Raw genomic sequence first — 12354 nt, 5'->3', positions numbered from 1 at the left:
AAAAGAATCCATCAACAGAGCTACCAACTTGTTAAATTTTCAAAAATTAATATCAGTTATTGTTTATAAATAAATAAATTTTTATTTAAATACTTATAATATATAAATAAAAACTATTTCTTTCGCTTGCTTTCAAACGCATGAGGAAAATAAAATATATTATTGAATAATTGTTGTTTAATATAATCGTATCAATGAATGATATAAAAAAGAAAATATAAACACGTGTTTTTATATTTTCAAGGTCATGTCTTCAATGATTGTATGCATCACTAGATAACAACAAGACTCCGCGGGATGTCGCCAAGTAAAGATTCTCGCGGTAAAGTAAAAAGATAAATTTTAATAGAAAATAATGACATTCAAGGATTGTAATAAATAAAAATAAAATAGATATGAAATATAATAATTTCCGGATAATAAATAAAATATAAATAAACCCAAGTATTTTATTTATTGTATAGAATACGCATTTGTGATTAAGAGAGTGAAATAGGTGATTTTCAAATGAACCGTTTTTATAGGTAGACTGAAATACTAGATAGAATGAAATGCTTCTTGTTCGGAAATTTCGGTTTATATCTGAGAAAGGCTCATTTGAAATTTCCATTTGATAATTTCAGTGCAACAAAGACCGTTTCGTTTATTCACATGTGTGAGAAAGAGAATAGATGGCATATTCTCTTAATTAATATTCAATAATGATAATAATCCATTGTTTTTTTTTTATTTAATTTTTATTTGCTAGGAAAATATGACAACTCAAATCAACTCTGAGGCCTCTGACAATTTTTTTTATATATATTTTAAATATAAGTATTAAGCGTGACAGCGCTTTCAGTAATGTAATCATTGTCTCTTTAATGCACAACAGAGTTTTACATTCGGTACTTATACTAAAATTTATTATAAAAAAAAAGTTTATTGTAAAAAAGAGCGCTTGAATATTGCATGAAATACATACAAATATATATAATAATAATAATAATAATAATAATAATAATAATCAATAAAATATTACAAAGTCTTAAGAAAATACAAATAGAAACTGACCATTTTACTACTATGTAAAATATTTTACAACACTAATTAAACGTATTTATTTGTTTGTTTAATTTGTGCCACCATATTATTATCAATAATAAATTTACATTGATAATAATATATATTTTTGTAGTACATGTATATTAATTTGTTCGTCAGTATCATTAGAGTGGTCACAGATTATAAAAAATGCAGCCATTTAATTTATATAAAATTTTTTCAAAATCGACAAACACAAAATCTAAATAATAAAAAATAAGAAAAAAAAAAAAACAAAAATCAGAAGCAGTTTCATCGTGACTAGAATGAATCACAATTCACTTTTATACTGTGGTTACTTCTAATAATACAAATAATAAAAATAACATGTAATAACGAGTAAGCTTTGGTTTACAGCGTTTTTTTTTTTCGTTTCTCAAAATTCGTTTGTCAAATTGAAATACATAATCGTTTTATTATTGTTGCTTTTGTTCTCTCTTTTTTACACATCCAAATTGTTCATGGCTACTCCAATGACCCGTATAAAATTTTCATTTTTATGGCAGCAATAACTATAAAAACTATTTACTAATTTTTTTTTTTATTCACTTGTAAATATAAATTAAATTTTAAGATACAATATAACTCTCAATCAAGACTAATGACCCGATGACTGCTACTGATCTAATATAAAATAAAAATTATTATCAATTATATACCTTAACTTATTATTACAAAAGACAATTTAACATCTGTAAATAAATGCACTACTTACATTTATAAAATTATCATGATAATACACAATAATAGATGTGTACGTAATGTGTGTCAATAGCTTTGTTTTTATCAGTCATATATGGCTTTTGATAAGTTTTTAAATTAATAAAAGTTAATAAATCTCTATTTTAATAATTATTAGATTTTATTTTTTTATTTTTACTTCATATCTCTTCGGCACTACTTCATATAATTCTAAAGGTTTTGGGAAGAGCACCAAAATTCGATTTTTTTTTATAGCTGTTACTTTCTATCAATTTATATTCAAATAGTATTCTAAAGACACTGATATAAAAAAAGGAAATTCGTACTTCAAATAAATAATCCATTGTATCTTATCAATACGATAATTAAAATCTAGAAAGAAAAATATTAATGCAAGTTGACTTGAAGAACAAAAATTCCAATAGCATATATTTTTAATCTGCTACGATTTGAGTATCTGTAGTAATAAATTTACTTATATTTTAATTTAAACAATAGTAACAGCAGATGAAATATTGATTAATCATATTGGAATTCAGTGTACACATTTTCTATGCTACATTATATACATTTAGAAAGCATCAGTGTGCTTTAATAAGTTGTCTTTATAATATTATTTTCATTATTTATTTACTTTTTATTTTTTCGTAATGATTTTTTTCGATTTTTAATTCGTTTGATTTCATGTTTATACATAAGCAGCATAATAGAATATGATTTTACTTAGTATTCAATAAAGGCAAACATTGAGGACACACTAGTCTTCAAATTGTTTGTTTTTCTAAGTTTTTTTTTTATTTCACTTTATTTATTTCTATTTTTTTTCATTTTAAATATAAAAAATAGTATGTTCGCAATTACAGGAGTATTAGATTACTATTAATTATAAGGTACCTGAAAAACTATCTCGAGCCCTCTTCGCCAATACAATATGTATTCAAGTTATTATATTTTTTAGTAATAGTAATAGTAGTAATAATAATGATAATAATAATAGTAATAATAATGCCTGAGCTCGCGGTCAAGTAGAGACCATATAGGGATGATTAAATCAAGTAAACTTTTTATAGAAAAATTTTATCAAAATCGTTGTTTAAACGTAAACTATTAGTGATAATAAAAATAAAAAAACAAGTATGTAAATAGTAATTTAGAATTTAGTATTTTCAATCGTTGTTTAGATTTAAACCTTAAATGTTATAAGATCCAATAAGAGATTCTTTTGATAAGAAAAGATATTCTTAAATTTAAGGCCATTCTCAGACAGTGTCCCCCACTTTTCAAAAATTTTCAATGACTTTCCACTGTCATGACCGTATCAAAATTTTATTAATTAATGAAAGAAATTAAAACATTAATTGAAAAAATGACAACGTATTTGCGATTTCTCTGAGATATGGATTAAAAAAAAAATACTTACAGTTGATATCAATTGTTAAACGAAATTTATTAAATAGATTTCAGTAAAACGTTCATGTCAATTTTATAATTCGAATTTTCAAATTTTGTATATGAAATTTATTCAATAAATTTCGTTTCGCTTGCAATTACGCTGTCTTTTTTTCAATTAAAGTTTTAATTTTTTTTTAATTAATTAATAAAATTTTAATACGATTATGATAGTTGAAAGACATTGCATATTTTAAAAAACTGAACGACACTGTCTGAAAATGTTGTTAATTGTTGATTAAAAAAAAATTAATTACAAGAAAAATAGAGAGAATCTCAAACTTTTCGAGGTATTTTTTTTTTTTTTTTTTTTTTTTTTTTACGGTACTAAGGTAATAATAATTTTTCAAGTTTGAGATGTGTCGAGACATTGTATTGACAAGAAATATTTTACGTTGTAGTAGTAATTTGATTTGTAAAATTTCCTAATATACATATATATGGCAGTAATGCTCATCCAAATACAGTCTTTTTTTTTTTGCAAAATCAATGTTTTAAATAATGATTTTTTGTTTGTTATTCAATTCACTTTGTATATATAAATATTAAATAATTATCGTTGAATATTGTCTAAGACTGTTTTAATGTTTGATTTATTTTTTTCTTCATTACTATGGCACCTAGTAATAAAGATGGCATTAAATTTCGTCATCTGTACACGTAAAAAAATTTTCTTATGGCCGCATTGAAAAAAAAAACAATATCAAACGAATTCTAGTGAACTATCGATTTTAAGCGTCGTATAAATATATATTTAATATATTAGTTTCGATGTTAACGAAACAAATATTTAATAGTTCATGAAATAAATAACGCGAGATTCTGAATGTCATTGTGTAAAATATAATAAAAAATTGACTATAATAAACTTTTGTCCAGACAAATTGTCATCCAGTTCTATATGCTTTAATGCCTAAACTAAATTAATAAGTTAAACCTGAACGATCAAAAAATCGTTTATTAGTATTATTTATATCAAATATCAATAATATTGAATAAGAAACCGTTTATTAATCTAAGATGAGTCAATTAGAGATAGCTGCCGAATTGAATTCCAATGTTATCATGCACAAAACTTAATTTTTAAAAAAACTGTACTTATTGATTGTTCTTAATATCAACCAGATCATTATAATATTTTTAATACCATCGTATTCTTTTTGATAAAATATGCTAACTTGTTCTTTGTGTGTTTAATTTTTGTGTACCTTACAATAGGGTGCATCTTCTCTGACGACGTTTTTGAGGTTCAGGTCGCAATACAGCACGTATTGCTTCGTCAAAAACTTGTTTTAAACCACGCTGCGTCAACGCTGAACATTCCATGTATTTCACTGCTCGTATCTATATGTTTTATTATTAATATTTAAATAATTATCTAGTTAAATATAATATTAAGGGGTAACGCCAACTGATTTTTAATTCAATTTAATTCACGGACAAACCCTCCCAAGTAATACATATTTGAACAAGATTTTGGTGCCAGTGCCTTGAGTAAAACCCCTAGTCACTAGTGTTTTTTTCTACGTATAGGTCTTGCGCAAGATTATGTAGCAAAAAAATCGTCATCAAGACTTATGCATAACTTGCTAAAGGCATCATACACAAGAATGTTGAAATTATGTTAAATACGGTGCAGTTGAAAAGTTTCTGGCGCATTTCTTATATCCGTAACTTACGCATGGCTTGTTTGAGATTTGCTTAAGACTCAAAGTCAATTTTAATCCTTGAGCAGATATCCAGCAAACCATGTGCAACTATTTTCAACTATAGTCTTTCTCCAGTTATAATCTGGCGCGAATTTCTTGTGTAAGGCTTGCACTAGACTTTCTATTTAATTGGGAATCTAGCCACAAGTATCTGCAGCAAGACACATAGGTAGGAAAAGACACTAACGTCTATCGAACTTGAGACCAGGCTTGCTGGAGCCTTGAGCATGATTGTTAGATGGGCTGAAAACCTAAAGTAGTCTTCAGCATTTTTTTAAACCTTAACAGAGAACTAAAAGTTTCGTATTTTTAAAAATTCTAATCCGTCTTCGAAAAAAAATGTTTTAAAATTCTCATTTACTCTACGAGTGCAACAAAGATAGTCCCGTTTATTTTTCTGAGTGTGAGAAAGAGGTCTGTTAGCGTTTCCCCTTGACAATAATGATAAGAATTAATTCTATACCTTATTAGCTAATTTTTGTCCTTGCTCGCGTTTAATGGCACTCAATCCTTGCTCAGCAAGTAAAGTCAATGTCTCACGGTCATCACGCAAATCAATTTTTGTACCAACAAGAATCATAGGTGCATCAGGACAATGGTGTTTTATTTCTGGATACCATTTGCTAGTAACATTTTCAAATGACGATGGACTTGTTACTGAGAAACAGATTAAAAATACATCTGTCTGTGGATATGATAATGGTCTTAATCTATCGTAATCTTCTTGTCCAGCAGTATCCCAAAGACCTAAGCTGATAGGAATGCCATCAACTACCATTGGTGCTGAATAATTATCAAATCTGAAATAATTAAAAAATACATTATCATATTTCAATTAAATATAATATCATGTAATTTTATCTAAATGATTTGTTATTATACTCAAATAAACTCTTTGTACTTAGAGATAATTTATTACAACAGAATTAATAGTAAAGTGTCAGTAATACTTTAAACAAAGTGACTACTTAATAAAAAATAAAAAAAGGGACATTGGAAAAAACAACTTCCTGTGAGTAGTAAGATCTTCTTAGAGTCTGTAGAACTATTATTAGCCACCCTAGTTTACTGTTCTTAAGAAAAATTATGAGACACAAAAAGAAGTTTACTATTTCTATTTATATCAAAGTTGCACTTACATTTATTAATATTTTTTAAAAATATGTTATGATTATTATTATTAATATTAGTAGTAACAATTATATTACTTACACAGTAGGTACATATTCACCAGGAAAACTATCTGTCGTATAAGATATCAACATACAGGTTTTTCCTACTGTCCCATCTCCAACCACGACACATTTGATTGGCCTACCTGAACTCATACTGCTCTTTCTAAAATGAATAAAAATAGAATCAATAATGAATTAAATTAACTCGACTTGTCATTTATATATTTACATATATTGTCATCAAAGACTACATTTGAATTAAATAGATAATAGCGAATAAAATTTATATTTTATTATCAATGATAACCAAATTAAGATAAAATAAAAAGAAATTAATAAAGAAAATTTTTTTATGGATTGTACGTCAAAGTATAAAAAATATCGGGTAATATTTCAATTTAAAAAAATGACCAACAATTGAAATCGACATTAAATTTGTTTGTTAAAATTTAAACGTCGAAACAGTTGATGAAAAAAAAAATGAATCACTCCAATAAACGAATTAATTAAACCCACTTACATTTAGGTTAGAGAAATTTGTACAACACTCAACCGTGACGTCGAAATTGTCTTTACAGTACTCCAATAATTTACACCCAATAAATGGTACCGCTATTAAATATTCACTGATAGTAAAAAATATTTTCACAGTAAGTTATATTATAATTTTTTATCAATAATAAAATTGTTAAATTAAATATTAATGTTGGCGCATTGGCGATGATTTATTTTATTTTTTTTTTTTTACATATATAAAAAAAAAAAAAATTCACGCAAGCAAGTTCAGTTCCATCGCCATGACGGTTTGATCACAGTTTTCAAGAACGAAATGAACGTAGCCCCACTTCATGACAGATGTTTCTCTCCACAATCAAGCATTTCCTTTTTCCCCCTTTACTTTGTCGCCACCGTTGTGTCGACGGTCTTGCTGATAGAGGTGGTGGTAAATAGTCACCAGGAACTGGTGCCACCACACATTAGTGAGAGATTGGAGCAGTGTTCATAGTGCTGAGTATGCACAAGTACATACTTTAAAAATATAAACCTCACTATACCTAGACCTAATATAATATATAATATAGAGCTGTAAATATAATAGGAACCATAAAATTCCCCCACTGTCGTCATTGCCAGTGTGTGTGATCTAGCTTTCCAAGTGAACAACAAACTGAGAACACAACCCAATATTAAATAAAAATCTAAAAACAGCCGGAAAATATTATTCTGAATGATAATACTTATATCTGATGAACCCATGGTTTTATAATTATTTTTGGATTGTCAAATAAATTTTATGTAGTAAAATAAATAATGTGAATGACTTGTTGGTGTGTGAGCGAGCGCAGTCGTAGATCTTATCACGGATAAATTTGATAGTACAACTACTACACACGATACCGTCATTTAGTCTGGATAGTTTCGGCTTTTTTTTTATTTTTTTTAAAACTCAATACACGCCCGCAAAAAATTTAAGTACTGAAAGAAAAAAAAAGAGATATAGAGAATTAAAAACACTGGTGGAAAATTGTCATTAAGAGCACGGTACTGTATGAAGAGGAAGATAAACTGCTGGACTTGATAGTCATTTGTATTTGTTAGATTGCTTTTGCTATGAGACACGATACTTGGACACAACTTCGCTATGTTAAGAAATAAAAAACGCACTGTATAGCCTTGCATTTTATTTTTTATTTGACAGTCTTAACTGATAGCAATATATGCATTTAAAGTCATAAGATAAGTGTACTCTAGGACGCAATGGCAGCTCACAAGACAGGTGGGCAAAATGCCCGAAAAAAAGTCCAGGTATTTACAATTTATTTATTTTATTTTACTTTATTATCAAATGAATTAATATTTGTATAGCATTAGATAATATTTTATATGATCGATATTTGTCATTTGTAATGAATAATTTATTGTAGATGTTTAAATTGTGTTTTATTTGCTTAGGTATCGATGGTTATTCGTGATGAGGTAGAAAAAAGACACAGAGCGGGTGTTAATTCTCTTCAATATGACCCTGCGCTACACAGGCTTTATTCTGCTGGTAGAGATAGTATTATTAGGATATGGAACTGTAAAAATATGAATGAACCTTTTATTCAGTCGATGGAACATCATACAGATTGGGTTAACGACATTGTATTATGCTGTGGAGGAAAAAATTGTAAATATATATTTTTTACTATCAATTATGTTGACTGTAAGATAAGTAATTACTTAAAAAATGTATCATTTGTTTCTGTAGTAATTTCGGCAAGCTCAGATACTACAGTGAAGGTTTGGAATGCTCATAAAGGTTTTTGTATGTCAACATTGAGGACTCACAAGGATTATGTTAAGGCACTAGCGTATGCCAAAGACAGAGAACAAGTGGCGAGTGCTGGTTTAGATAGACAAATTTTCCTCTGGGATGTCAATACACTGACAGCTTTAACTGCTAGTAATAACACAGTAACGAGTATGTGGTTTTCGTTTTAGTTGTTATTTAACTGTAGTTTAAAGTATGAGCGTTAATCCTAATCTGTTGAACATGGGTCGTTTGTGTCGAAATATTCTACAGTAAACAGCCTACATGCCTCCGAATTTTGATGAAAATGTTTATTGAAAAAGGGATTTTCGAGGCTGGCAACAACTCTATCGCGTAGTTAGAAGTCCAAAGAAAATCTCCGAATTTATTCAGATTCTTCGTTACAGAATAACAGTTAAATAAGCGGTGGCCGCTAATGACTCATGTTCAACGTTTACGGGTGCTAAAAACAGCGACACTGGATTAGGGTTAAAATATAAACAAAAAACATTTTTTTTACAGCATCATCTTTGGCTGGTAATAAGGATTCAATATACAGTTTGGCAATGAATCCTCCTGGTACTGTTATTGTCAGTGGTAGCACTGAAAAAGTATTACGAGTATGGGATCCAAGAACTTGTAATAAATTAATGAAATTGCGTGGTCATGCTGATAACATTAAAGCATTAGTATTAAATCGTGATGGTACTCAGTGTTTATCAGCAAGTTCTGACGGTACTATTAAATTGTGGTCACTTGCTCAACAATTGTGTATACAAACATTTAGAGTTCACACTGAGGGTGTTTGGGCGCTTTTAGCAACAGACACATTTAGTCATGTAATATCAGGTGGTCGTGATAAGAGAGTTATTATGACAGAGTTGAGAAATCCTGAACGATATACTGTGATTTGTGAGGAGAGTGCACCTGTATTAAAAATGGCAATGACACCAGATCAATCGAGTATTTGGGTAGCGACTAGTGAATCGACAATAAATAATTGGTGTATTAATCAAAGAGATTGGCAATGTGGTGATTACTGTGTTGAAACAGCGGGTAGTGGTAATAGTGGAATGGTACCGAAAAATACAGAACCTGCTCAAAGAATACTCGGTGGTCCGGCGATTAGGCATCACGTTATTTTAAATGATAGACGTTACGTTCTTACTAAAGATACTGAAGAAAATGTCGCACTTTATGACGTACTTAAAGCCTGTAAAGTTGAAGATCTTGGACGCGTTGATTTTGATCAAGAAGTAAAAAAAAGAAATAAAATGGTTTATATCCCAAGTTGGTTTAATGTTGATCTTAAAACTGGTATGTTGACTATTCATCTTGGACAGGATGAAAATGATTGTTTCTCGGCATGGGTTTCGGCTAGAGATACTGGTATTACGGATAATGATAACGTTGATCAAAAAGTTAATTACGGTAATTTATTACTACAAGCGTTGCTTGAACATTGGTGGAAACCTATGCACGCTGATGATGACAATGAAGGTAACAGTAATGATGGGAGTGGTCAAGCACATGTGAGAGATGGAAATCTTTATTTCCCAGTTCCTGGCCACACGCCGGTTATATTTAGGTAAGTATATAAGATTAAATATTTTTTTACAATGAGTTATCTAAAGATCGCTTGAATTGTTTATTTAATTTACAGTGAAGTTGGTGGAAAAACGTTGTACAGGTTATTGGTACGAGACGCAGCCGGTGAAACAGAACGAGCTCTTTTAAATGAAACAGTACCCTCGTGGGTTGTTGATATTGTTGTAGATAAAAATCTACCAAAGTTTATAAAAATTCCATTCCATTTATCTCCACACCCATCATCGGGTTTCAAAAATTTTAAAAAGTGTGTGTTGTGATTATCATAATAAATTCAATTTTTATTTAATGCACTTATTTAATAAATTTTTTAATTTTTAGAGATCGATTGATTGCTAATGACTTTATTCAAGTTCGCAAAGTTATTGAGCATGTTTATGACAAGGTGCTGGGTGCTGGAAGTGACTCGGGATCAGTTGCAGGTGGTGGGAATACAGTATCAAGTGGATCACCAGCGGGTGATCGTGCTAATACTGATTCCAATGCTGATAATTCATCTTTAGCTGAAGAAAAAGTTGAACTTCTTTGTAATGATCAAGTATTAGATCCTTCAATGGACTTGAGAACAGTAAGAATAATAAATTATTGAATACTTATTTTTATTTTTAAATTCTTATTCCTGTTTATACTATATAATAAATATTATTTTAGGTAAAACATTTCATTTGGAAAAATTCAGCAGATCTGACGCTTTACTATCGACCCGTTAAATAGTTAGGATTTCGATTAACGAGCAATGGACCTCTCAAATGTGCCTGGTTTTGTGCCGCGGCAAAGTAAATAAAGTCGTCCTCACACAGAACTATGTTAATAAAAAATTAAACACACAAATTCAATTTAATCGCGCCTCAATGCTACGTTGCCAAAAAAATAAAAATGATAACACCATGAAGAATGATTGTAAAATTATGAAATGAATTATTATATATAAATGATAAATTAAAAAGTTACAAGAGTCGGTGAAACGGGTCGAATTTACAGAATATTGATTTATTTTTCATGAATATTTCGGTGAGGCTGATATGAGATAAAAATAAAAATGAAAACAATGCATTTAGTGTATATGTATGAACATTATAAACGACATTAGGTGATACTTGATATATAATAAATATTAATTATAAGTATTTCCATCGCCAAATTTCACTATACATCTCTATATATATATTTATAAAATAAGAAGTTTCGCCGACTCATTTCATACCTAAAAAAAAAAGATTCGTTTTTCGATAACAATAGTTATTTTCGTTATTTTAACTAATTAATTATTTGTCTTCCTTTGTGAAGAGGGTGTCAATAAATATATCACATAAGCACACAATTAATTGAGGTAATCAAGAGTTTTAATTTGTAGATACATCAATCGATTAACTATATATATTTATTATATTTAAATAATAATTCTTGATTATAAAACCTCGATAGAAAAATATTTTTTTTATTGCCTAATCTCATGTACTTGGTGACATTTTATTGATTCCTCTCATAAATTTCACTCTGTATTATTTGCTTATTTCAAATTTCAAAAATTTTTTTTTGTAGATAAAAAATACGTGAGAATACATAAATTAACATACTTAAGCTTAATTTATTATTACTATTATTATTATTAACTTACACTTGGCCTAAATAATTATTTTAATGGTAACGAATTTGTAATGAGATATATAATTTTTTAGAATAGTAAATATCGATTGGTCATCTATTTAATATTTTTACGTGATATTTAAATATTCATTACATTGACCTTATATTTATATCACATTTATTCATTAAACATCCATTATATTAATAATTGAAATGTATATAAAAAAAAAAATCAATTGAAGTATTATATCCATCGTCTTATAATCAAATCATAAAAAATTAATTGTCATATATTCACTTTTAAATTACTCTATTATCTATCAAAATTAATTTTATTTATAATTCAAGTTTCATAAATTAGCTTAGTACTTGATAAATAAATCAAAATGAATGTATAAATGATAAAATATTAGTTAATTAATTAATTAATTATAAGAAAAGTGCAGTTATAAATATAAAAATATTTAAGAGCTGTACAAATAAATATTATTCTATTCTATTTTATTTTTTTCATTTTATTATTTTTCTTATTGTAATAAATTTTTAAAAAGATCTAATTATAAGAATTTTGTCATAAATTTATTTACATGTTAACCACTTTAAGACTTTTTACATCTCACTCCTAAATTAGTATTTAATATTTCATTTCATTCTTATACTTTTGATAATAATTGTGTAGAAGTAATAATTTTCGGCTTTCATAAGATTTGTTAGGATGGTGCCAAATTTTTTTTTTCTTTTTAATAAA

The 12354-nt window shown here is 27.9% G+C and overlaps 2 protein-coding genes across 2 annotated transcripts; one reads left to right on the top strand and one right to left on the bottom strand.

Annotated features, from left to right (window-relative positions):
* Positions 1–729: 729 nt before the first annotated feature.
* Positions 730–6831, bottom strand: LOC103573262 (ras-related C3 botulinum toxin substrate 1). Its single transcript, XM_008552274.3, has 4 exons — positions 6639–6831; positions 6156–6281; positions 5407–5743; positions 730–4578 (listed from the first exon to the last, which is right to left on the bottom strand). Exons 2-4 carry the CDS (start codon positions 6269–6271, stop codon positions 4444–4446), a joined length of 588 nt encoding a protein of 195 aa, XP_008550496.1. The 5' UTR covers positions 6272–6281; positions 6639–6831; the 3' UTR covers positions 730–4443.
* A 300-nt stretch (positions 6832–7131) lies between these two features.
* On the top strand, positions 7132–11802 carry LOC103573263 (WD repeat-containing protein 48). Its single transcript, XM_008552275.3, has 7 exons — positions 7132–7924; positions 8072–8288; positions 8370–8582; positions 8934–9999; positions 10075–10266; positions 10341–10587; positions 10671–11802. The coding sequence occupies exons 1-7, from the start codon at positions 7877–7879 to the stop codon at positions 10731–10733; spliced, it is 2046 nt and encodes a 681-aa protein (XP_008550497.1). The 5' UTR covers positions 7132–7876; the 3' UTR covers positions 10734–11802.
* Positions 11803–12354: the final 552 nt, after the last annotated feature.

This window comes from Microplitis demolitor, chromosome 8 (assembly GCF_026212275.2).
Source record: "Microplitis demolitor isolate Queensland-Clemson2020A chromosome 8, iyMicDemo2.1a, whole genome shotgun sequence".
NCBI classification, from domain to species: domain Eukaryota; kingdom Metazoa; phylum Arthropoda; class Insecta; order Hymenoptera; family Braconidae; genus Microplitis; species Microplitis demolitor.
The sequence above is the reverse complement of the archived record's forward strand: the minus strand, read 5'-3'. Positions and strand labels throughout refer to the sequence as shown.

Excerpts from the sequence above, each read along its gene's own strand:
- LOC103573262 (XM_008552274.3), bottom strand. The coding sequence starts at position 6,271 with ATGAGTTCAGGTAGGCCAATCAAATGTGTCGTGGTTGGAGATGGGACA. Across the intron at positions 5,744-6,155 it reads GGTGAATATGTACCTACTGT|ATTTGATAATTATTCAGCAC; the intron begins GTAAGTAATATA and ends TAATTATTTCAG. Across the intron at positions 4,579-5,406 it reads GACAAAAATTAGCTAATAAG|ATACGAGCAGTGAAATACAT; the intron begins GTATAGAATTAA and ends TAAAACATATAG.
- LOC103573263 (XM_008552275.3), top strand. The coding sequence starts at position 7,877 with ATGGCAGCTCACAAGACAGGTGGGCAAAATGCCCGAAAAAAAGTCCAG. Across the intron at positions 8,583-8,933 it reads TAGTAATAACACAGTAACGA|CATCATCTTTGGCTGGTAAT; the intron begins GTATGTGGTTTT and ends TTTTTTTTACAG. Across the intron at positions 10,000-10,074 it reads CACACGCCGGTTATATTTAG|TGAAGTTGGTGGAAAAACGT; the intron begins GTAAGTATATAA and ends TTTAATTTACAG.